At 36.6% G+C, this 27,537-nt stretch overlaps 1 protein-coding gene across 3 annotated transcripts; it reads right to left on the minus strand.

The window, feature by feature from the left end:
- Positions 1–4,790: 4,790 nt before the first annotated feature.
- Positions 4,791–27,476, minus strand: LOC117294505 (complexin-like). Of its 3 annotated transcripts, none has more exons than XM_033776945.1 (6): positions 27,397–27,476; positions 25,034–25,086; positions 24,658–24,765; positions 16,909–17,069; positions 16,089–16,224; positions 4,791–5,771 (listed from the first exon to the last, which is right to left on the minus strand). In XM_033776945.1, the coding sequence occupies exons 3-6, from the start codon at positions 24,671–24,673 to the stop codon at positions 5,701–5,703; spliced, it is 384 nt and encodes a 127-aa protein (XP_033632836.1). In that variant the 5' UTR covers positions 24,674–24,765; positions 25,034–25,086; positions 27,397–27,476; the 3' UTR covers positions 4,791–5,700. The 3 variants fall into 3 exon arrangements, with proteins under 3 accessions (XP_033632836.1, XP_033632837.1, XP_033632835.1); XM_033776946.1 differs by having other exon boundaries at positions 24,658–24,768; XM_033776944.1 differs by lacking the exon at positions 24,658–24,765 and having other exon boundaries at positions 24,869–25,086.
- Between the last annotated feature and the right edge of the window lie 61 nt (positions 27,477–27,537).

Consider the following 27,537-nt stretch of genomic DNA (forward strand, 5'->3'; position numbering starts at 1 on the left):
TGTGCATGAGCAATAAGCAGTACAAATTTCCATAGCACTAAAGAGGGCACAGACTATATTGATCTCCCAGCCTCGACTTGGTTACTATTGATGTAAATGTGTGGTAAAAAGATGGCCGCCACACAAAAGTTATTTTAAGTAGTATTGGTTCTGTAAGACTAAGAGAATAAGGAGTACAGATTCCCATCATACCAAAGAGGGCTCAGACTAAATTGATTTGCAAGCCTCAATTTCGATGATGTAAATGGTTTGAAAACAAGATGGCCGCCATGATCAAAAAGAGTTATTTTAAGTAGTATTGGTTCTGTAAGACGAAGAGAATAAGAGCAGATCCCCATCAAATCAAAGAGGCCTCAGACTAAATCGATCTTCCAGCCACGATTTCATTACACTGATGTAAATGGTTTGAAAACAAGATGGCCGCCAAGATAAAAATAGAGTTAGTTTTAAGTCCCATTAGTCCTGGAAGGCTAAGAGACCATACATTTGTAGCTTCTAATTGTGGTTAATCACTAAATGCCTTCAGTCTGGTTGGTGGTTTCCCACTGTGGTTTCCAGAGGCAAGTCTTCCACTTTGGTTACCAGTATAGACCTTATGCATTGACGTCATCCAGCCGCCATCTTTGAGGTCAAACGGTGACGAAACAATCAAAACGCACATAGATTGACCAATGAACAATCTCCTTTTGACCTCAATGCGGGGGCGCCGTACTGAAATGACGTCATGTGCATAAGGTCTATAAGCTTTCCACTTTCTGGTTTCCCCTGTAATTTTTCATGTAGGCGGTAAACATCTCAAAGGATTCATACTTGGTTTTCCCCTAGTGCCAATAAAAGATTGTCACAAGTTTGCTCCACGTTAGAAGGCCATATCTAACTCTATTGGTCCGTGCGTACGTGTACATCTCAGGGTATAAAGATATAACTTGCTTGATTCAAAATAAGAACATTGTTTGTGTATAAAATTACAAAATAAGAAGTTTACGAAGTATAAATGAGAGATCATCAGTGAAGCGGTTGTTTTTTTATCGGTAAAGTAAACTCTCCAAAAGGAATGTTTCTACCGAGAAGCCGAGTTGATTGTGGTTGAAAAATAATCAGTGTTATAGGTCCTCAATGCAGATTGGTTCCATGGAGGTGAAAGGCAGGAAAAAAAACCACTGAGCCAATCCGGACCAAATTTCATAGAGTTGCTTATGCGGAAAATTGTTGCGTAACAATTGGCTGCTAAGCAGAAATGAGCAGGATACCAGTCACAAAGGCTACTGTTAACATGACAGTTTGACTGGTAACCTTATTCTGGTAAGCACAATTTTGTTGTGCTAAGCTGTTATTTGTGCTTAAGCAGCTCTACGAAACTGGGCCATTGACATAATTTTATAGAGCTGTTTATAGCAGAAAATTCTGCTTAATGACAAATTCGTTTTATTTAAAATTATAGCGATGGACTTTGTTAAAGTGGGGAAAGATCATAGCTAGGTTGGAATGTTCTGATAACTTTTGATCAAGTACTAGGAAATTAAGTGTTGTTTGACACTTTCTTTGGTTTAAATTAACTATGAAGATTAAGTGAATAATTAAAATGGCGATGAGTTGAATGAACATGTTGGAATGATTAACGACAACTGTTTTAAATGAGAAATGTTTTACAAACACTAACATCAATTTGCACTTACCTATATATTCAAACTAATATATTACAATTTATATAGATTTATTTCATATAAATATTATATATATATAGATAAATATTAAATATTAACAAAATGGGGGTATCTATGGAACTAAAGAACAAGTAATAGCATTCATGTACAGGTTTTAAAATTAGTACTACTTTTAAGTACAGTATAAACATACAACTTTCATTTGCTTATTAGGAAACAGATTTTAAAATTAGGGAAAAATAATGACTGACTGCATCTTGTTAACTAAAAATATTGAATACATAAAGTTCAGTACAGAGGCCTAGTTATTTTAAAACTTTACAGAGTCATAAGTATAGCTTTGGGCTGTTTACCAAAAACATAACCATTAGTAATGTTTAATGATGTACTGTACATTCCTTAACTTATTATCAACTCGTTAACGACTAACCTAAACTGGTAAAAACATAACTATTACCTGTTAATTATCAGTTATGCTAGTTAGTTAAAGGCAGATCCAAAAAGAATCAGTTTAAAATACTGACTAGCACATCTCTTACTTGTTATCAATTTGTTACTGACTTTAACCATAAGAGCATAACTGTTACCTGTTGATGGTTAGTTATGCTAGTTAGTTTAAAGGCAGAACCATGGAGAAATGTTTTAAAGGGATGCTGCAGTGAATTAAAATAAAACAGTTAATTTTGCTGTCATTTATTTCTGATATATGTATTGAACCTCAATAAAATGTGTTTTGTTTTTTCCCCGACATATCTCACTTGCGTAATTAGCGAATAAGTCATGCCCCCCCCCCCTTTTGTGGATTGTTACCGCCCCCTACCATCGACGTCACGTCGGGAATTCAAACATATCGTCGGCAAAAAGAGTCTGGTCCCTAACTACACGCGCCAAGGTACCAGGCCACACAGTGCACACGTCTCTATATGCACACGTCTCTATATGCACACGTCTCTATATGCACACAGCCAGGGGTTCCCGACATGACCGTTACGCCCCTTTTAGGGGCGGGGTGGGTTCCCCTAATCTCTTGAAAACCATTTTTATAATAGATGCGCATTTAATAAAAAATTCAGGTTCAAAAAGTCATGTTTAATCGTTTAAATTATTTAAAAAAAACACAGCAGCCACCCTTTAACTAATTGACCAGCAAGTCTCTTGTTTCTTTGTTTTGCACATTCCAATCACCACCATGGCACAGTTGTATGGGGTTATTTTCACCGCTAATAATGAGTTTCTATAGTTTCTTAGTAAGTTTCTGTTTCTTCCCCCCCCCCCCCCCAATGGGAATTTTTAGTAAATGTACAATTGAAACGTTGATTTATATAAATCATAAACAATTCATGAGAATTTCTTTATATGCACGCCTTTAGTCTTGATGGGCCAAACACAAGTTGTACAGCACAAGGGATTAGGTTTTAAAGAACTACTTGAAAAACCTATGCATTTTTAAGCTAGATTTTCCCCCCCGATTTGCTCCTTTAAATATTTATGATTATCGTAGCTGGATGACTTTTTATATAAATGGCATATTGCATCCACTTTGTTTAACTACTCAGAAAAACACATCAACATGACTGAGTTAAACTAGGATGAATATCTAAACCTGTTTAGTTATTAACTAGTATTTATAGCTAGTATTTATAACTAGTATTTTGTAACTAGTTTTTATAACTGGTATTTTTAACTAGTATTTATAACTAATGTTACAGAAGGTTTGCATATTTTGATCTTAATTCCTACAGTGAATCAGAGATGCCATGCAAAAACAAAAAAGTGCGATACGCATGAGAAGAAAAAATGTCATCAGATAACAAAATCGGAAAGTTCAGGCAAGGACAGATTGGTGTGGGCTCACAAGGTGTTTGTATACAAATCTCAGAGGAAATTACACACAGGGTAGTACTACAAAAAAAAGGGAAAATATCACAAAAAGAATGCATGGTAGTGATGCGAGTAGAAAAGTGTATTTTGGCAAATCCAGTAGAGGATTCATGGCCAAGATAACAAATGCCTGGAATGTAAATTGTCAGAGGTCTGACAAATTCACTCGGAGGAATCCAAGACAGGATTCAGAAAGGAATTCTACACATGGAGAAGAAAGGGTTACAAAATAATGGCAGTTTGAAAAGTAATACTGCATTGTCAGCTATTTTTGTGACACCATTTGTAGTGATGATGGAAAAGTTCATCCCACATAAACAAAGAAGTTTATTTAGGTATGATGCATTATTTACACCAAAGCAAGTAAAATCATTACCTTTTGTTTAAAAATGCAAAGTAAACATAATAGTCATCCAACTATTCTTCTCTGCAATAAAAAAAAAGTAATTGTAGCAAGTTTTCACTTGTTTTGTTTGCACATAATTTTGTCAATGCCATGGAAGCTAATGTTGTTATTAAGCCCCAAATCCAACTCTTGGGGTTGTTTGACATTGTTTTGGGACTTCAACACAGGATAAATAATAGACCTTATGCACATGACAACATTTGAGTAGGGTGCTCTCCCTTAGAGGTCAAACAGAGGTTGTTCTTTAGCCATCCTGTGCAAAGTGCGTATGAAACTGTGTGTTTCCATTGTCTTATAATTGGTTTACCTCGAAGATGGCAGTTGAATGGCGTCAATGCATAAGGTCTAAAGCACTCCACACTAATGATGCCACTTTTGCTGAAAATTCCCGGCTGTCAGACAAATATTTCAACACTCGTGCAATCACAGCATCATCAGCACGCCAGACTATAGTAGTACTATTGTGGCACACTCAGTAAGCTTGGCCATGTACGCACGCTCGTACTGAGCTTCCATGGTAAGCATTAGTGCTGAGTACTATTAGGCCAAATGGGCCAGTCGTTCGACCACCAAACTCTTTCTAACTTAGGATTAATCTTAGGAATTAGGATGATATAAATTCTGTATCCAAAGGCGTACGACGCATTGAACCTATCCTAAGTTAGGGCGGGTTAGTCTAGCGTGGGATGCATTGAACCCATCCTAAGTTCGGGCGGGTTAGTCTAGCGTAGGACGCATTGAACCCATCCTAAGTTAGGACGGGTTAGTACACTCGTCCTAACTCGAGTTAGGATTAATCCTAGCGTTTTGTGAAATTGGCTGCATTGAACCCATCCTAAGTTAGGACGGATTAGTCTACTCGTCCTAACTCGAGTGAGGATTAATCGTAGCGTTTTGTGAAATCGGCTGCAGGCATTATAAGTTCAAACATAGTTAGTGAGGGGAGTGTGTTGGAGGACACGGTTGGTGGAGGGTCCCTGAAAAAAATATTCAGGAGTTACAAGTGTATGGAATGGTGGGGGCCTCTGACAAAAACACTCAGTAGTAATGGGTTTTCAAAATGTAAAACGAGGCATTCTGTCCGTATAGAATTTACACCTATCACTGATAAAACTAAAGTTGTAATCACAATATTCATTTTCCATGTTTTTACTTTGTATTTTTGTGACAAACTTACTAAAACTTTGGTCCAAAACACTGGAGCTGTCATTTCAGTAACTGGGCAGGAATTGGAGTTGACAAAAAATGTCAGAAACTTTGTTAAAAGATCAATGAATCCATAAACAAAATGTTCTAGTTGTAATCTAACCTTGGTGAACAATTAAACAAAAAATAACATGCCATTTTCTTTGTGTAAAACAACAATTCTTTGAATATTCTGATCATGTGCATTACTCATGACATTAAGAAGAAAAAAGTGTTTAAACAAAAAAATATTTCACAGCCAAATAAGCACACTTCAATGCTCAAGTGAAAATAAACAGCAGTTTAAGCAAAATAGTGTTTGGGTGAACAAAGTAGGTTCTGCACAGCCATCAAACATAAAAACTGCCGGACAACAAAATAATCCACCATGATTACAACATGCAGTAGAAAGCAAGGGGAACTCAACACACAAGTGACTTTGAGAGACAGAGGTTCAAAAATGCAACGGTAGGGGGGATGCAGAAAACAAAATGGCGGAGTAAGCAAACAGGGTGTGTTGTGTGAATGCAATATGCTACATAATCACTAAGTACTGCCTGTGCCTTACTTGCCGAAAAAGCTGCCTATTTTCTCTGTGAGTGGCGTGAAAAAGTTCACAACAGTGTCCATGATACCTGGATTAAAAAAGGAGATCCGGGGGAAGCCAAGGAAAAGAAAGAAAAAATAATGGATAAAGAGATGAAGAAAGATTGATAGAGAGTTGAGATGATGTGCGTGAATGAGTTACCAATAAAAATATTACCAATAAAACGACTCTATTCTACGCAAACACAGACCCTTTATTTTATGTACCATCGTTATAGTGTCACTGTTTACAGATATGGGATTTGAGGCATTGCATGGTGAGGTATCAATATACATTTGGTTTGCGGAACACCATGTGTGTATCTACTTGCGGTAAGATTATGCTCTTTCGAGAATATGTCTTGCTTTATATTCTACTACCACGCAAGGAGTAGTTAAAAAGCAGAAGTAGAAAAGGGTTTAAAAAATTCCTAAAAATCTATTCAGCGATTGGAGATAGAATATAAAGCAAGACAAGTTCTCAAAAGAACATAATCTACCCAGCAAGTAAACACACACATATAGTGTTACAGCAAACCAAATTATGTGTATAGTATCTCATACATTTATACAAGATAAACTTTGCAAGTATCACTCCTTTAACCTAAACAGAAGCAATCCACTTTACTATTTCCCCTTCGTACACTCCCTCATGTCTGTTAGTAGCCTGATCAAATTTATGCCCATCCACAATATGTTTATCCTTTCGTCCTTCTTAAGGATTTTAAGTCAGCATATTTTAAAGGAGTACTGTATGTGAAGATACTGCAGGAGTTAAACAGGATTAGGGACAACATTTCTAACATGTAGTTGATGAGTATCATGTGTCTCAGGGCTTTTTTTTATAGGTTTCATTTTTGAAAGGGCATGGGGCACCAAGGCATTTTCTCTTCGGTAAAGGGCAACCTAATGAGGTAATTGTAGATTTCTACTAGAGCATTTCAAAGGTGTCAAGGCAATGCCCATGGTGGCATGGAGGACATTGCCTGCGCTGCCTCCGTGAAGTATCTTTCCTGGTCTCTACACATTCAAATAAATCTACAGTATCAATTTATGCTAAGTATAATTTCACTAAAACATAATAAGCCCTACGGTTGTCCATATTTTTTCAAGGGTGGGGGGGGGGGGGGGGGACACCAAAGTTTCAAGGTTTTGCATGTGCATCTTGTTTTTAGGCTTCAAGGTTTTGTGCATCTTGTTTTAGGCTCACAAGAAGTATGTGGATGTTAACCCTCAATACCAGCTAAACAAAAGAAATTATCCACACAAATAGTAGTTTTGAACAACATTATCAATATTTTACCTCTCCATTGAAAAAAACCTAGCAGCAGGTATTTCAAATGCTTAACACTATAGGGTCTGGTTTCTTTTGATTAGTAATTCTGCACTGACGCTCAGCATTTTCCAAGAAAACTGGCAAACGGATTGAGCCCGGGCTGTCAGCAGCTCGTAATCAATACATTGATGAATAATTATTTCCAAGATGTCAGGCGTAAAGTACACCTGGGCAGGCTGTTACCAGGGTACCTTATAAATCAGGCTATGATAAGTTAAAGTAGATGTCTTTAGTACACAATTGTTTATACGATTCGCATTGCTTTGTTTTTGAAAGAGCAAGGGCACCAAGGCATTTTCTCCTTGGTCAAGGGCACCCTATGAGGAAATTTTTAGTTTCTACTGGAGCAATCAAAAGGCATTGACCAGGTGGCATGAAGGCAATCGCCTTCGTTGCCTCTGTGAATTATCAGACCTGCTGTCTGAACATAGCCACCGTCTCTTTAAGATGGGACATGAATAAATGCATTTACATTGGCAATTACATGCAGTGCCGTTAAGATGCGCTTTCACCCCTTAATGAATTCACATCGGGTCATTTTGACTGTCGGTACTGCTAGCCTCTCCAGGGCCCCCAAAGACAAAGAAATCCCATCAATTATTCTTACATCTTTCAGTGAGAATTCAGCATTCTAACATAAAATACTGTTGTAATTATTCTAAGAAGAATGGGGGAAAAAGAAATTATGCACTATCAAGAGAGCTTAAACAAATGTTTCAAGAGTTTTTAGGGAGATTTGTGTACATTGAAGGTTTTTAGTTTCAATATCACACACTATGATTTTATGTAAGTACGAAAGTATCTATTTACAAACAATAAATATTTAAGTTTGTATTTCCAAAACAAAAACTGCTTACAGTGGCTCATAAGCAAGTAACTCCAAATAAATTTGTCTGAACACTACAGGCATTTAATAAATCTCAAACAAATAATCCCTTTCCATTTTTGGCTTTAATTGTTGCTCTGGCTTTACTTTTAAACAACAACATAGGTTGAGGGTTTGAAAATAAAAATTAAAAAAAAAGGAAATTAGTTGCATCTTTAAGACCATTCTAGCATGCATCATTGTGCTTCACTTCCATTGGCCATGCACTGAGGTTATGTGAGTCATTCAAGCTCATGCAATGTACACTGTTAAAGGTGTTATACACGACTGGCAGCGAGGACAAAATAGATGCAGACAGTGTGTCATGTTTTGTGTTATAAACCATACATGAAATAACAAACCGGTGGTAATTTGGGGTTAAATCCATTGTAAGTCGTGAGTAAATGTGAACAAATAGGCACAATTTCATTATAATAAAAAATGAACAAATTTGTCTTGCAATCCTACCTTAAGTCAGATTTGCATTATGCATCTAAAACATTTGATTTGTTGTTGCATTATTAAATATGCAGCAAACGTTGCTGCCAAACTGGTAATATTTAAGGGTCAAACGGTGGGTAGAAATATATGGTACAGAGAAGCTTGGTATGGAACAAATGGTTTTTTTTTCCTTTTCTTTAATTTAAATGGCAAAGTCAAAAGAATATCGATGTTAAAGATGGGAGTGCCTCATTTTGTTCTTTTGAAGGATGTGCCACAACTAAATATCTAAAATCTGCTTCAAAGCTGAATTTAAAAATATACATTGTTTTTCATCATTACATATCGGTTTAAACACTCAAACCTCAGAGACACTTTTGACATAATTCATCTCAGAATGAAAGGAGAAAAAAAATGAGCATCTCGATTTGTTGAGCCCTGCCGCACCTGGAAAAACAGATTTTGCCCGAGGATATCCGTGGCATTCTGCGGTGAAAACAAGACCCTCGCGTTCATCCAGGGATTTGTAGGTTCTAAAAGGGATGGGACACCATTCAGCCAGGTACTGATCGGGTTACAATAGAATAAATACACAGGGAGTGACTGTCGTTTAAACCACAATGCTCGTGTAACTAAAGATGGCTTTTCAATGGTCAGGGTGGTTGAAAAGAGAAATAAAAGTGGTGATATGAATTCCTGTTAGTGTTGTGATGCCGTATAAAACATGGATTTGATAATTTAAAAAAAGTTGACAATAAGAAATGTTTACAGTGTTTTCATTTTAGTCACTGCTGCATGTATATAATAAATACGTGAGGAGTGACTGCCGGACAATGCTAGTGTAACTTAAGATGATTTTTGAATGGCCAGGGTGTTTGAAACAAGAAATAATATAATAAAGAAAGGCTGGGATATGAATTACTGTTATGATAACCTTATAAAACAAGGCGTGATACATCACAGAGTCAACAGAGGTGATTGCCTCCATGCCCCCAGGCCATTGCCTTGGTGCCCTTGATCGGACAGAAGAAATTTACAAATTCCTACTAGGGTGCCCTTTATCAAGGAGAAAATGCCTTGGTGCCCCTCTGCCCTTTCAAAAATGAAGAAAAACCAGCCTGGGTTGTGTCATTCCATGAATTTATTATAACAAAATCAGCATCACACCAATTTATTTTTGACTGATTAATATGTTCCCTACAAGTTTTGGGAATCCAGTGGTAGATCAAAAAGCCTGACTTGTGGATATAGTTCCCAATAGACGCCATCTTGATGGGCAAATTGCATTTTAGCCTGCATACGCGTTTAGGCACTCAAATTATTAATGCAGCCATGTTATTTCCTGAACAGTCATCCTATGAGTTTTGCGATCTGTGCATGCGACACACAGTTTTCACATGAAACACACTGTGTGTTCAAAATGAAATGTAAAGATGGATGCTTTACATCACATTGTAATCTATCTATAAAATTCAGAGAAGAAACGTACAACTATATTTATTACAGTGCAGTCTTTAAAAAGACTGATTTCAGTTTAAAGTCAGAAATATGTATCCCACACAGACAGCAATGCGGACAAAGCTATTACTCTTAAAGACACTGGACACTATAAGTAACTGCCAAAGACCAGTCTTCTAACTTGGTGTATCTCAACATATTCATAAAATATCAAACCTGTAAAAAATCGTAGTTGCGAGATAATAATGAAAGAAAAAACACCCTCATCACACAAAGTTGTCTGCTTTCACATGCTTGATTTCGAGACCACAAAATCTAATTCTGAGGTCTTGAAATCAAATTCATGGAAAATTACTTCTTTCTTGAAAATCACGTCACTTCAAAGGGAGCCATTTCTCACAAAGTATAATACTATCAACAGCTCCCCATTACCCATTACTAAGTAAGGTTTTATGCTAATAATTATTTTGAGTAATTACAAAGACAGTGTCCACTGCCTTTAACGAGAGACATGCTCAACACTGCGCACTTATTATATTACAGATGTTATCATTAAAAATGTCTAGATTTTAAGAGGTATAGAGTATGTACAATTGAGTATTTGTGCTATTAAGGAAATGTAGGCCATAATACTGATGTGAGGTGCTTTTAGTTAAATAGGTCTTTGGAGCACCGTAAAGACAACTAAAAAATGTTAGGCTTAAAAAATTGGACGGAAGACTTGGTTTTGTACGAGTTCCCTAGTACAAAAACACTTGTTTAAGAACAGCACTGACACAGATAAGTACATTTCTCAAACCCATATCTCTAGATTTACAAGCAAAGTATAATTCAAAATTATTTTCAAACAATTTCATACAGTGACCAAAACAATTCATGTTCTCCAAGAATTTTTATATGTTTTTCTGGATTATTTGTACCTTAGTGATTAACTACTTATTGAAAAAACACAGACATAACTTAATTTGTTCTAAGATGTTATTTTTTCGCTACCTGAGTATGTGAAATAGAATGTTGACGTCAACACAATTGAAAACTCAGTAGGAAGTGTCGTGACCGAGCAATTAAGAGCACCAAATTCAAACTCTGGTGTTTCTGATCAACAGAGTGTGGGTTCGAATCCCCAGCCGTGACACCTGTGTCCTTAAGCAAGACACTTAACCATTGCTTCGTCCTTCGGATGGGACGTAAAGCCGTTGATCCCATGTCTTGTGTAAGGCATGTAAAAGAACCCAGTGCACTTATCGAAAAGAGAAAGGGTTCACCCCGGTGTTCCTGGTTGTAGCTGCTTAATGCGCTGTAGCACCTTGTAAACCCTTATAAGGTGCTAACTAGTGCGGTCTCAGAATTCATCACTGCAATAACCTATCTTTCTGAAAGCTTGTATGCCTTGAGTACCTTGTTTGGTAGATTTGGCGCTACATGAGACTTCAATGTTATTATTATTAAAAATGTACCTTGCCTTTTTGTATCCATATGGCCTAACATAATATGTCAACAGATCTGATTGGCATGAAAGAAACACCACACCAACATTGACAATACAACATACTGACTGTCATTGTCTATTTACAGTAACGAAAATGTCATACTTTTGACAACTTGTTCAAATGTTTACTAAAATTGTATAATTTGTTTAGTTTTCAGAAATTGGGCATTTCTCAAGCCAAGATTACCAGATACTATAACAAGAATTGCTTTGTAAAATGTCGAGCAATAGTTTGATTTCATTGTTGCCGCCCTATAAACAAAATTGAATTAGCATTCAGTACAAATCCTTTTACTGATAAAATTAGAGCATGTACACAAAAATTAAACTGTGCACAAAGACCTCTTAGAATGTCTCATCCTTCAACAGACTCTTAAAGAATCAAGAAACACAAGAAATTGTCAACCCATTTAAAGACATCCAACCAAAATGACAGTCAAACATTGCCAGTCCAAATTGTAGAAAATTACCAAATACCAATAAAATATGTTGCTTTGGTTTCAAGACAACAAGTAGCAAGTGTACACAAATACAGAAAGGTAAACAAAAACTAATGACAAAATCCCAGCCCATGACACAAGTGTTCCAGCGTAGCAAACCCTTTGAAATATCAAGCGGACATTGCAAGTCCAAATTGAAGAAAACTACCAAACACGAGTAAAATATGTTGCTTTGGTTTCAAGTAAACAAATAACAGGTAGTAAAAAATTAAAGTAGGTAAAAAAAAGTTCATAATGAAAACCGAACCCATATGATACAAGGGTTCCGGTGAGGTAATACCTTTGAAATAACTATCGGACATTGCAAGTCCAAATTGAAGAAAACTACCAATCACGAGTAAAATATGTTGCTTTGGTTTCAAGTAAACAAATAACAATCTGTATGGGAAAAAAAATATTTTAGATTAGAAGGTAAACGAAAAAAAATAAATAAAATCCAAGCCCATGACACCAGTGTTCCGGCGAGGCAATCCCTTTGAAATAACTATCGGACGCTGCAAGTCCAAATTGAAGAAAACTACCAAAACACGAGTAAAATATGTTGCTTTGGTTGCAAGTAAACAAATAACAGGCTGTATGAAAAAAGAAAAAAAAATCCAAGCCCATGACACAAGTATTTCAGGGTAGCGATTCCTCTGTACTCCCTCCGCTCATTTATCCACTGTGATGTGGCAATGTCAAGACAATCCCTAAATAAGCAATGGCAACAAAAATCCTTAATGAGATGCATTATGATGGGCACCGGTTACTCCCATCCAGCCTACATGTTAGTCACGGCCGGTGCCATGCCACAGCAACTGATGTACAGCAATGCCTACCCAAGAAGGCCTCCGTTATAAGAGTAAACGAATATAAATAATATCCTCAATCCGGTCTCTCCCTGACGTCGATGTTAAGAATTATTTGCAATTTTAAGTGTTTGTCAAGTGGACTGTTAGACAAGCATTCCTCATCTGTGTCAATTGTATCAAGGCCTTCTGGTTGCAACCAAGACATTCTAAGACATTTACATTTACATAACCACCCTTTGTGACAAATTAGTTTGTTGTACACAGAATATTTTAGAGGATTTTACAATGGCTGATACAGCACGAGGCCAATTTAAATGTGAGGCCAATTTAAACTGTTTTAATCTGTTCTATTTAAGTAGCTGCTTTAAAATTCTTTACACTGAATATTTATATTGATATATATTCTCTTTACAATACACTAAAAAACCCAAAATGTTCTGAGGCATTTACATTTAAATATTCAACCTTAAAGGGCTTTGTGACAAAGCAACCAATGGTTTAGCGTCCATGATTATGAATCAAACAAAGAAATTGTGATTCAACAGTTATTCTAGTCATTTGAACTTGGCAGTTATCTTGGGGATTCGAACCCCAACCTTGTAATCACAAGTCCTTGCAGTCTAACCACTGGACCACAGTGACCAATCTTAGTTGCTGTTTCTAGACCCTACATAATGTGGACTTCTTTTATTCTCAGGTCTACACTTCATATGTGGCGTTAAAACATAACCTGTAAAACAATTTTTAAATTTCTATTTTGATTATTATCCGAGCTTACATCATCATTAATTACTACCTGCATATTCTATAATAATATGTTTTGTTAATTTTGTTGTTGAACAACTGCAGACAGAATTAATCATTTTACCAGACATTTTTAATAGCTGTGTGATGTTAAAGGGAAGGTACACGTTTGGTAATTACTCAAGACAAATATTAACTTAAAAACTGACTTGATAACGAGCATTGGAAAGCTGTTGATAGTATAAAACATTGTGAGAAACGGCTCCTCTGAAGTAGCGTAGATTTTGAGAAAGAGGCTATTTCTCACTAAAATATTAAAAGACTTCAAGCCATGTTACATTTAGTGGGGTCTTAGAGTGTTTCTTGACAATATTTCTTCATAAAATTACCAAATTGACGAAAGGTTTTTCTGAAACCCCTTTTATAGCACATCACTGTCAGTGTAAGATGCCCTGAGCTAGCTGGTCAGAAATGAGCCGTGTATAGTAGATCAATAACATTCTATGCATAGTCCCTATTCTGCATAATGGAACGCTACCAGCACGACTGATTGACACTTGTTCCTTAAACCCCCGAATGTACATCAGCCAGTCCGAAATTATGTAAATCATACCAAGTGTGTAGCCCTTTCAACGATGGTATCCTAACATCTTAGTGTTTCAAACCCCGAAATATGTTCCTGCATAATGGAACGCTCCTGTTACAAACCAAATAGCACGTCAGAAGGACACTTACTCTTGCCCATCATGTTTGATGTATCTAGTCTGCATCCATTTGTAATAATTCAGGGACGTAATAAATTAATCAGACCCCCAAATCCACAAATGTTAATTGCAATCTCCCAGAAAAAAAAACCCTCAAAGTGCTGGGTTGTTTTTATGTATACATGCCATTGAGTTATTGAAGATTTTTGATTATAAGTTCTTTTTCCTTATATATTTGGTTTGCGGTAACACCATACATGTGTGTTTCTACTTGCCAGGTAGAGTTAATAGAGTTTGTTCTTAGAGAACTGTCTTGCTTTATTCTATTATCGTGGAGTAAATTTTTTGGTGTTCGGGAGACTTCTCAGTTCTGAAAAGAACTTTCCTCCTTATTAACTATAACCTGGGTGGATGGTATAGAAATAGGCTGGGACTAGTACTTTAGCTTATAGGATCGTAATTAACTGTACTACCGCGGAGTCACTTCTTGAATTGGTCTCAACGTTTCAACAAGCTTGCTCCAGTCATCTTCAAGGAGGCTTGCTGTATCAAGACATGCAGTACATTCCGATGTAGAATTTAACACACCTTGCATTTGTGATAACAATCTATTGGTAATTTATTTTTATGTAAATTTGAATTCTCCAGATGTGAATTTTCTTTTACTTGAAAGTCAAAATGGATATGAAAATGACACAAGAGAAACCATCATGGTTTTCCTTGAAAAGTTATTGTTTAAACGCCTCTGTTCTAAGTAAGTTACTGGGCTTAGATGTCATAGAAAACTTTGCAAATACTTGGTGCATGATGAGCCCAATTTTATAAAGCTGTTAAGCTGTTAAGCGTTAAGCTGTTAAGCTAAAATTCTGCTCAGAAAATTTATTGGCTAAGCAAGAAATGACCTTGATACCAGTTGGGCAATGGTAACTGTACAATATTTTGGCTGGTAACCTTTTTTTGATAAGCAATGCTCAGTTTGCTGTGCTTAAGCAATGCTCAGTTTGTTGTGCTTAGTGAGTTGTTTTTTTGTGCTTACAGGCTTTATGAAATTGGCCCTGGTCTACCTTGCAACCCAACCTAGTCACTATATATATAGACCAGCATGCACCTCGCCCTACGGCTAACACGCCTGCATTCCCAGTATTTGCAAGGATGTCTTTGGTTGAACAGTATGTATTGTTGAAAAAAAGAAGAAAAAAATAAATAAATAACAACTTGCTCAGGTTGAAAGTAACCATTTTGAGCTGTATATAAATATTCAAAAACATATATACACATATTGCAACTATTCTATGTATACTATCTGACAAAACAATTATAAGAACAAAACTCTAGCAATGTTCACTGCAACTATAACAACAACAACTCTCTACGAATTAAAAGATTTCAGTAAAAACACATTTTTTTCACCTACAATATAAATATCTTCAATAAAATTAGTAGCACTTGGAAAAATTGTTTCCCCCAACAAGAAAGTGGATGAAGATCAGACAGAATTGACGGAAAAACACAAAAGTACACTCTGTCTGAGGTGGGATTTGTGGGTTGAACAAACAGCACCAAATGTGTTACCTTCACCGGGAATGGTTGGTTATTATTGTTAGTAACAACTGCATTCACAAGTCTCACACATATCTACACAGCACAGGCAAAAGGGCAAGTTTAAGAAGTTGGGTTTCTCCAGTTCAAGAAATATATAAACCAACTTTGGGTGAAAGTTTGCCTGAACTTCAAGTCTTCTAAACAATTTATGTAGTGGTTTGGAAACTTCATGCGCAAGACAGACTTTTATTTACTACATACATTGATAAGTAGTTCACCATGCAGGTCATTAATACTAAGTCATAAAAATCTAAAATTGGTTCTTTGCATTGATCTCATTTTTTTGTGGTTCTTTTAGGGAATAAAAGACTCAGGTCCAGTCTGTAGCATGGTAAGCGTGGCACCAATTTTGCACACTTGTAATATCAATAAAGGATCGACTACAACAAAATGACATTAAATGAAATCAAAGCAACAGCATAAGCCTGATAGCACACCTTCTTCTTCCTCCTCCTCGCCTCCTGCCATGGCTGCCTGCATCTCAGCTGGAGTCTTCTTCTTCCTTGAGATACGCCCAGAATCGTCAGGCTCAACGACCTCCTCCTTCTCTATTGTCTTTTTCTTCAAGCCATACTGAAAGACAGAGGTGATTATAAAGGAACCACACTGTTAAAAAAGGTTTGTGGAGCCAAGTTCGGCTGAACGTGAACGTCATAAAATTTCTAGGTGACGTCACCACTTTTGGCTTATTGCATGCTCACATATGACGTCTGCACGTACATACCCAACGTGAGAAATGGTAACTTTCTTGTAAGCTAAAAGAGATTTCAACAAAACAACTTTCTGATGTTATCGTTCCAAGTTTTTGTTCGTGTAATGGCAGCTAAACCTCCCTAGATTCAGAATACATGCAGTCCAGGGCCTAGACTGGGATCCTACTGAGATGAGACACTGGGACACAAGCATGTGAAAATTTGACCTCAATTGGTCGACGAAGTTGCGAGACAATAATGAAAGAAAAACCACTCTTCTCACGAAATTGTGTGCTTTCAGATGCTTGATTTCTAGACCTCAAATTCTAACTTTCAAGTCTCGAAATCAAGTTTGTCGAAAAAGACTTCTTTCTCGAAAACTACGTCACCTCAGAGGGAGCCGTTTCTCACAATGTTTTATACCATCAACAGCTCTCCATTGCTCGTTACCAAGTAAGGTTCTCTGCTAATAATTATTTTGAGTAATTACCAATAGTGTCCACTGCCTTTAAGTCAGACGAAACTTGTCAAAGTGGCCGTCTCTTTATGTCGCCATATTGCTCACCTTTTCTCGTATTCTTTGTCTCTCTACTTCTCTTTCTGCCTCCATTTTATCATGTCTCTGTTTGCGTTCATTCTCTTGTTCCATCCGCGCCTCCTCAATCAGCCGCGCTTGTTCTGCTTCCTCCTCCGTCATTTCTTTGCCTCCGAGGTTACCAAGTTCACCTTCAGTAAAATATGAAGAACGTTTTCATTTTTTTCTGAGAAATGCTTTTCGTTCATCATGTTAGTTGACATTTTTAGATCTGCATTGTCTTGATTTAAATTATTTGTTTAGTTGTTAGTGTTTAAATTATAATGGCATTTAATATATTTAAATATTCAGCAGCTTGATGTAAAAAACAAGCCCAAGGACCGTCCTACTTCTTCATTCGGTGCAGGGTTTAAAGACAGTGGACAAGATTGGTAAAGACTAGTCTTCACAGTCGGTGTATCTCAACATATGCATAAAATAACAAACCTGTGAAACTTTGAGCTCAATCGGTCGTAGAAGTTGCGAGATAATAGTGAAAGAAAAAAACACCCTTGTCACACGAAGTTGTGTGCTTTCCGATGCTTGATTCCGAGACCTCAAATTCTGAGCTTGAGGTCTCGAAATCAAATTCGTGGAAAAATTACTTCTTTCTCAAAAACTACGTCACTTCAGAAGGAGCCGTTTCTCACAATGCTTTATACTATCAACCTCTCCCCATTACTCGTTACCAAGTAAGGTTTTATGCTAACAATTATTTTGAGTAATTACCAATAGAGTCCACCGCCTTTAAAAGTAAGAATTAAAATGGTGTACTGCTTATTTTTGCTTAGCAGACTTTTGTCTGTAAAACATAGGGTGCAATCGTTTAGCTTCCCCAGGTTGACCCGGGTGTGTGGCGTGTTTTTTTTCCAGGACGAACGTGTGCAGATAATTACCCACGTTTGTCCTGGAAAAAAAAAACGCCACACACCGGGTCGACCCAGGGAAGCTAAACGAACGCACCCACAGTCATAACATTTACAACAACACCATGCTGATAGAACCCTTTCTCCATAGTATTACCACAAATTTTCTTATTTTTAGTGTCTCTCCACCATGCAAACCTTCAAGTCTTAGACCATAGACCTTCATCATGATGCAACCATCTTGAATTTCTCCCATTGATATCAATGTTACCAAACTGAGGCTGGAAGAACAAAATAGTCTGGTTCCTATTTGCAAAATGATTATTAGCATTCATGATTGTTATTCGATATGAGCAACAAGACCAAAATGGAGGCAGCATGATAACAGTCTATTGTATGCTTCAGCAGCTCTAATGACATTCGGCAGCGCCCAGGTCAGATGAATAAGTTGTTCAAAGGCCATAGAAACCACACATTGTTACAAGACGCATATTACACAGCTCAATATTGCGAGACATATTTAATGAGATTCAACAGAGCGATTCTTTGTCGTGATCGCCGGCCTAATTTATTCAAATGAGATGCATCATGTGTCAAGAACTGTATTACGCAGTATGTAATTAGTGGAGTATACAATCTGTAATGCAGGGCGAAAATGTGGAACAATACTGTTCAACCCCTATAGGACTCTTCAACATACAATGGATGCAATGCATCTGGCATGATTATGTTTCTTTTCATTACAATTTCTGCGAATTTTCTGTTCCACCGTTATCTTTTCCAACAAGTGTATTGTAATTAATTTCATATTCATGACTTTTTTGAGCGCCTTTGAACAGTTTTGGTTGATTTTAGCGCTATGTAAATTTCTTCTTCTTCTTCGCTTCCCCCCCCCCACTATTTATTTAGAAGTTTTCCATCAGAATTGTTACATTTTTTAAATGACATCTTCATCATTTGATCATGAAGCAGGACTGATCACTACTAATTGCCTCTTTCAATAACTCTTACGTAATGTAAATTGTTTCAATGTGTTCTTTTTATCATGATTCAAGATATCATAGTAAGAATATCATGGTATTAAAGAATAAAACCACCAGCGATTGACTTTCAATCTGAAAGCTTAACAGATTTAAATCATCCTTGAACAATTTCCTTAATTAAATGAAGTCATGTTCAAGAAACTGTATCTGGGAAAAAACACTGATTATGGATGTTCTTCTCCTAACTTACAGTGTGAGCCCAAATTTCTGATTTGTTTTGGTTGATCACAAAAAACCTAAACACTGCCTCTGACTTTTTTGTCAGTTCAACCAACCACATAGTTTTCATTGAATTTCCTGTGTTTTATATACTTAAAGACACTGGACACTATTGGTTATTGTCAGAGACCAGTCTTCTCACTTGGTGTATCTCAAAATATGCATAAAATAACAAACCTGTGAAAATTTGAGCTCAATCGGTCATCGAAGTTGCGAGATAATAATGAAAGAAAAACACCCCTGTCACACGAAGTTGTGTGCTTTCAGATGCTTGATTTCGAGACCTCAAATTCTAAATCTGAGGTCTCGAAATCAAATTCATGAAAAATTACCTCTTTCTCAAAAACTACTCCACTTCAGAGGAAGCCGTTTCTCACAATATTTTATACTACCAACCTCTCCCCATTACTCGTTACCAAGTAAGTGTTTCTGCCAATAATTATTTTGTGTAATTACCAATAGTGTCCACTGCCTTAAAATGCTGCAATATTTTTGAGTAGGATCTGATAATTGAATAACGTTTTAAAAAATTATATTGGTATAAGCACATAATTTTATGAGGCATTTAAGCATAGAATTCCTCAGTAAGCACATTTGAAATATTAAGGCAATAGTCCAGCAGTTTGGTTGTTGAGTAACCATATGGTATTGGATTTTGTCAAGAGACATGAAGCAGCCTAGTAAGTCTCTCCAGGGAATCAAGGTTAAGTGTTTTTATATAAGAATTTATTATCTTCATGAATATAAATTTTGAAATAACATTGCCATAATATTGTTGTCTATAATGATTGGTGCGCTATGGTATAAAGCTAAATCCCAAGCAGTTAAATACATTTTCTTGAAGGTTATTTGTCCTTCAAGTAAATTGTTTGATTGTTGTTTTGCTGGCTTTGTTAGCTTGCTTCTCTTGCTTCTCTATTTCTAAAACATTCTGCTCAAAAATGAAAGATTTTCTCTAAATGAAGCCAACATGATAAATATCGCATTGACATTTATCTAAATATCGCATTGATGACAGTTCAATCTTTTGAATTCAACTTAATGATATTCATGCTAAAAACAGCTCTGAGACCCCTTTATGCAAATGTATTTTAATTAGTAATGATCTCTTAACGAGACAACAGCACAGCAGATGTTACTGATTGACAGAGAGATCTCATTATAAAGCTCAGGAGGGGGGGAACGTTAATACACACAGAAGAAACCCTCGCCAATGTACAGCATACAGCACAGCAATGGGCTGCAGATAATTGCAAACTGAGATCAACGTAGGAGGAGAGGAAAAAACCCCAAACAGACTGGGAGAAGAAAAGCGTAGTCAATATGCAATAACGCCAAGTAGGCTAGCATGCTATACATCCCTCCATAGATATGTCACACAATGCCATGCTAGGGTATAAGGAATGGCTATACGGCACCGGGGGATTGCCACGCCACAAAAGGACTTAAACTACATAATGGCCGCTGCACAAAAGGGGGTGGCAATGGCGATATTAGAGGCATGAGGCTCGCAAGTATAGAGTTACTCCTTGATATACAAGTCAGATTTCTTGGCAATATTTTGCTGCTAGTCCCCGGCGACCCGAAGACAGAAAAAAAAAAGAGTATTTTCTCGGACTTGTATTGAACTAAAAAATTTCATCTTGAAGAAAATAATAATCCGCCTGGTGCTTTACCTGGCGTTTTTTTTCCCCATAAGATGGAAGAGAGCCGTAAATATCTCGTAGCTCTTTCCAATTGAATTATTCATATCACTATAAGCGGTCAGAGGCTGCAGGATACAAATCCCTGGTAATTTTTTTTATTTTATAAATACCTTGGGAAATTTGTGAGCCGCTAATTTAGCGTCTATTTTGCAGAGAGCTAAGAGAGGATTTTTTGTATTCAAGTATTTCTGTCCTCGCACTCAAGCTTTGACAATCAACATTTTTCCCCAAAGACCGATCTGGAATAAAATATATTGATTTCTTAAAGATGCATTCTTGGTGTGTTTTTTCAAGAGAAAACACGATTTAAAGGACTTTCAACTGACTTATAAAGGGGAAAAACATGTTGTTTTTGTTATGTTTTTTTTTATAAATAAAGTAAGTGGTAGGACTAGAGGGCACAATTTGTACTAAGAAGCCAAAAAATACATGCACTTTTGTTTTCAATTTTTTTTTTGCTAAATACAGTTAACAATGTGTCATACAGTAGACACAGTTTTAATATTTGAATTTGTAAATGTTTGTATTTTTCTAATAAATTTGAACAGCTGGTTATTAGATCCGCAAGCATAAAAATAATTTACACTAAATCTTTAATTTTTTTCATGAAAATCAAACATGAATCAGAAATTCACAGGCGTGTATTGAATTTTTTTCAGAACATCCCTGCAACAAATTATAATTTCACTGACAAATTTACCAATCCTATCTCTGAAGCTGCGTGGCTTAGGTTACACGGCCAGGATTTAATTTAATTGAAATTCAGGCCGATGATGTTCCATGTGCAATCAATAAAGATAAACATACACTACAACAGACAGTTATGACATATCATTAATCACAATTAAAAACTGCATGAATTTAACAGAGTCTGTTCTTCTTAGGAATATTGATTTTTTTTTTTTTTCAAATCATGCATGGAAATAGAAATAACAACACTAATAATATTTATCACCTTTAAAACTGCATGAATTTAACCAAGTCTGTTCTTCTCGACAGCATTATTGATTGAATTATTTAAAAAAACATGGATAAATGTAGTAAAAAAAAACAAAGTTTCTTATGGCCATACAGAATACAATCTGCACAGGCAGGCAGAGCTTCTGAAGTTTTTAATATCATTTACACTAAAACTTTATGAATCTAACCAAGTATGTTTTTCTCAGCAATATTGATTGACTTTAAAAAATTGTGTCTAGTAAAAAAAACTACCATGATTCTTAAGTGGTCTCATGGACAAATATGAGTTATTTACAATCTACATACCGAGCCCAATGCAAACGACACACAGCCACACCTTCCTTTGATATTGATTTAGTCCAGCCAAATTAAAGGCAGTGAACACTATTGGTAATTGTCAAAGACTAGCCTTCACAGTTGGTGTAAGTTCTAAATCTGAGGTCTCGAAATCAAATTCATGGAAAATTACTTCTTTCTCGAAAACTATGGCACTCGAGAGGTAGCCGTTTCTCACAATGTTTCATACCATTAACCTCTCCCCACTACTCGTCACCAAGAAAGGTTTTATGCCAATACTTATTTTGAGTAATTACCAATAGTGTCCACCGCCTTTAAGCGAAGAGGCTGTAGGTCAGTGGCTGTCATATATATACAGACTGTATAGAGTTGTACCTGTATAGAGTTGTACTTCAAGAGCACCATGTTTATTATGTCTCTGGCTTAACTCTGTCTGGTTGTCCTTTGTCAGACTCCGAGTGATTAGAACAAATATTAAAGGGATATTTCCACAATTTTTCCTGCATGTTTGTTCCACAAAGAGGACACGCGCAAAAAATGTAACCTGACAAAAAATGTTGAGCGTCATTTGGTTTTCATCAACATCAAAAGTCGAACAACTTGATTTGATACAAATTTTACCTGATTGTTTACCCGATTGTTTACTGATAAAGGCACAACTTTGTCAGTTTGGCAAAATTCTTAATTGTTTAAGGTAAACAGATGGGGTCAAATCTCATTCTCAGGTTTTCTTAATAAAATGTGAAACTTATATTATATTTGACTTTCCCAACATTGTAAAAAAAAAATTGTTTTATAGCCATGGGCCCGGAAAGTTTGAATATGCATTATGCAGGAGACTTGCAGTCTATTGCAGTTAGTAAACGTAAACCACTATGCTTTATTTATCAACAAAATGTGACTGAAAATCACAGAAACCTTGAAGCTGTCAAAGAAAGCTTCATTTTTAAAGCTCTTTCATCTCTAAGAAAAGAAAATGCAGAAAATATTGACTGAGTTGAAAACATGGAGAGATTCTTAGGTGGAAACAATTTAAGCCAAATCTTTCAACTACTCTTAGTGTTATTGTGGAGCAAGTTTGTGAGGTCAGATATTTATGCAAAACAAGAAGTTGTTAAAGTTATTTCAGAAAACAGACTTAAAGCCAGTGGACACTATTGGTAATTACTCAAAATAATTATTAGCATAAAACCTTACTTGGTGACAGGTAATGTGGAGAGGTTGATAGTATAAAACATTGTGAGAAACTGCTCCCTCTGAAGTGATGTAGTATTTGAGTAATTTTCCACGAATTTGATTTTGAGACCTCAAGTTTAGAATTTGAGGTCTCGAAATCAAGTATCTGAAAGCACACAACTTCGTGTGACAAGGGTGTTTTTTTCTTTCATAGTTATCTCGCAACTCCGACGACCAAATAAGCTCGAATTTTCACAGGTTTGTTATTTTATGCATATGTTGAGATACACCAAGTAAGAAGACTGGTCTTCGACAATTACCAATAGTGTCCACTGTCTTTAACCATGCAACAAAGTCTGTTAATTTAAAGAAGTCGGACCATCGGTTATCCGTTTCACTCCACAAATACATGAAGAAAGTAAACATTGAAATGTTAAGTGACAGTAGAAGCTATATTACGGTATTTCTTTGTTGGTTAAGATGTCATGAAGTCGTCCTTAGATATTTTGTTCAAACTTGCATTGAAAAGGCCAGTGTAAAACTCCGCTCAAGATTTTTGACACCAAAATGAAACATAAATGATTACTTATGATGTTTGTAGCAAAAGGTTCCGTATATTGAGTTTCTTAAAGGGTGATTGCATGCAAACAAAGGGAAGGGTTAGTGCAAGTGGAAGGCAATAAAAAGTAAATTTGACAAAGATCTCAACCAGCTACAATCATGTTTCAACACTCAAAGATCACATCACACAAGGAATATCAAGCAATCCTTGATTATGCCATGGGTTCCCAGAAATTGGTGGGTACATTTTAAAGAGCTGAATAGCACAAAGATCTGAATAGTGGACACCAGGATCCAACTCTATAAAGCTGCTTACCAGCAGAGGATGCTGCTTAAACATTTTCTGCTAAGCAGAAACAAGAAGGATACCAGGTACACATTTTACATAGCATTTTAGCTGGCAAGCATAATTTTGTTGCGCTTAGCTTTTTTTTGTGCTTAAGCAGCTCTTAGAAATTGGGCCCTGCTTAAAAACTGGAAAATTAAGATGAGAATGTGGAAGATGAAATCAAGTGTGCAAAAACTATCCCTACTGCACCAATTGGATATAATGTAACAAAACATTAATCACAAAAAAAGTGCAATCTACACATGTATTCCGACAGATTGTAATTGCTCATTCTGCGATACTTTTATTCTGCAAAAAGTTACATTATATTGCCACCTCATCTTGCTTGTTTTTTCTAATTTTTTTTATGAGCAACACAGATTTGAAACCATGACCTTATAAAAAAGGACTTCATAATTCAACATAATTTAAATGAAAATAATCAAAGTTGGTGTGAAGTTTTTAAATGACTGCACTTTCTTTTAGGTGCCTTTTACCAAGGTGTCCCTTACCAAGGTGTCCCTTTGGGTTTAAAAGAGCTAGGCGAGACCTTTGCCAAATGGAGTGTCATGACAAACACTTACCCAGTAATTGAGACATTGACTATCAGGGGGGTATCAAAACACCGACTCTCAGACCAAAGTATAGGCAAGGAGTTGGTGCATACAAGAGAGTCGATCTGAAGCTCTCCACTACTAGGCCGCATGAGGGATGTGAACACATGACAATAATCAAGGATTACTATACCACAAAATCACAAACTTGAACAATTGATATCAAACCCTTCCACTTTACCTTTAACGCTGTCGAGCTTGTTCCCCAATATCATCTTTGCTGCCATGCCCGCCATCTTGGAAAATTAATGACGTGTCCGATCTTGCCAAAAAGCACGTAGCTCTAGATTTTGTTTTGTGTGTCTGGCGTTCAGTTGATGCAGTACACGTACAAGAAAATAATTACCGAATAGTGGAGTCGTCTGGGAGTTGAGAAAGCGTCTGAGGCAATCACAGAATCTGAAAAAATATACGAAGAACAACTCAACTGAAATTGAAGTCGGACAAGATGGATTCACACTCTTCCTACAATTGAAAGCAGGGACCAGCTCGGAGTATTCATATCAGGCAGTTCTGGTGTGGAAATGTCAAAGTCCGTTTGCGAAGTAAACATTTATTGCTATGACATTGACAGCAATTCATTGTATGTTGGGCACACACTAATTATGTTTAGTCCTCAGAGACATTTTTTCAATTTGAAATTGTGTCGAGAACATTTCCAGAGTCTGTGTGTCACTGTCAGCAACCTAGCTTCCATGCAAGGATAGGGCCAGGAATTAAACATGGCCATGTCCTTTGTTGTCCTATTCATGGCCTTTGTGCCCCTAACTCTTCAAGTGATTCCCAAAGTTTTGAATGAAAGTGCCCTTTTTCAAAAATGAAAAAATGGCCTTGCCCTCTCAAAGTCAAAAATCCAGGCCTGAACCACCACCCACACCAACCCCAAAAGGATATTGGCCAATGCTCAAACAGGATTCCATACACCATCCTAAAGTAAACACAGGTGCTAAATAATGCCATGCCCCTGAACTTAAAAATTATTAACATTTTAATGGATATTTAAAAACCAAGCAGCCACAACAACTGATGAGAAGGATCATCAAAGAAAATTTCCCCAAAACATAGTTTGTAAAATTCTTTGATACATTTTACAGAGCTGCCAACATTTCAACTTGCAATCAGGGACACAAATTTAGGAGAAGTTTAGAATAGCATTCAACATAATCAGAAAATTAATTTACTATCAATTAACTATAGACGACAGATTCCCCTTTAAAATAACAGTCATTGTGGGTCAGTTATGAAGTGCTGTTTTAAGTTGTTTTGAAGTGCATGGGCAATGTTGGTACAGTTTGATAACTACGTACTGTTTCGCGACAATTACTGGTATCGACTGACAATGTAAATATTCAATACAGCTCAGCTTTGAATGAAAAAGGTTAGACATATGGAAAGAAATGTGTAAATAACATTTAGTTAAAAGGTGTCGTTCTTTATCAGATTAAATAAATTGTCAACTGTGGAAGCTGCAAATGTTTAACTGTGATGATAGATTTTTTTTATTTGTAAAAACAATACGGATAAATCTTGTTATCTCTGATTTTATGTCTTTTTAAAAATTGTCAGTGGAAGATGATTTCCGCATCACTTTAACCAACAGGGGCGAAATGGTTAGTTAGAACAGTGCAATACACCCCGACGTGTGATATGGACCGTGCAAATGTATGACATCACACTGTTGTTGCCATGGATTGACCATTGAGAATCAGGTATTCAAATTTGCTTGAAGATAAAGAGGAACCTCATAGTCAACAGACTCCATTTTAGTAAGGGCATTGCCGCAAACCATAACCAATGGGCTCTGGCTCTGTCTGCTATTATAAGGAAATGTTTGTTATTCTTATGGGGCTTCAAGACATGCAGGCGGAGCCTAAACGTGAGACAGTGGTTCAAAAACGCCCATAAGTGACTTATCCATCTACAGAACTCTCAATTTAAAAATAATTATTTGAATGCACAAAATGAGAAAGTTTCGCTGAATGTGTGCAATTAAATGAGGATTGCCTGTGGATTTGGTGGAATCTTGTCTGAAAAGAATCCACCGTATATTAGCGACGAAGAAATTGCATTTTTATAAAAAATATATATATCAATAATGGATTACTTGTTGGAGGGGGGGGGGGGGGGTTGATGGTGTACTGTAATAAAAAGAAACTAGTTCATTTACAAACTTGTCTGGTCATTATCATCCTAAATTATCACATTTGTCATCGTCATCAAAGTCTCCACCAGAATGAGTCATCACTCTCTCCAATAGTCAAAATCATCGCTATGGCTACGCATCATCTCTTTTGTCATTACTGCCTGCCAGCCTCCATGAGCACACAACCACCTCACATAGATACATCAAGGTGATGTAACACACGCCATTGCATTGCACCAATATTGCAAATAAATAACTCTACTAAATCATGGTTAAAATATTAAACACCAAATAAATACTCTGTTCTGAATAATTCTTATTCAAACCGAGTCCATTGCGAAGGACCGACAGAATACAGGGATGAAAATATGCGATCCTCCCCAGCTATTATTATAAGCATCTTTGTCTATATAGATCAGTCGGCATTGAGGATCAATTACCATGTAAACACTACATGCACAGAGCAAGAGCAATACAACAAGAGCGCACATGCTGCACGTTCACCCGCCTACAACAGCGCTCCAGCTCCCCCGTCCATCGTACGCGTATTACGGGGTCCTACTCACCGAATTCACCCTGCTTGGTTTTACTCCCCACAGCCCGGCCTGATGTTTTCTTTCAGGTCAGATCGTCAAATTAAACGTTCCTCATCATTGGATGGCTTCATCTGAGAAGGGGTGAGGTTGCAAAGTGCGATTATAGTCACA

This window comes from Asterias rubens, chromosome 9, assembly GCF_902459465.1.
Source record: "Asterias rubens chromosome 9, eAstRub1.3, whole genome shotgun sequence".
NCBI classification, from domain to species: Eukaryota; Metazoa; Echinodermata; class Asteroidea; order Forcipulatida; family Asteriidae; genus Asterias; species Asterias rubens.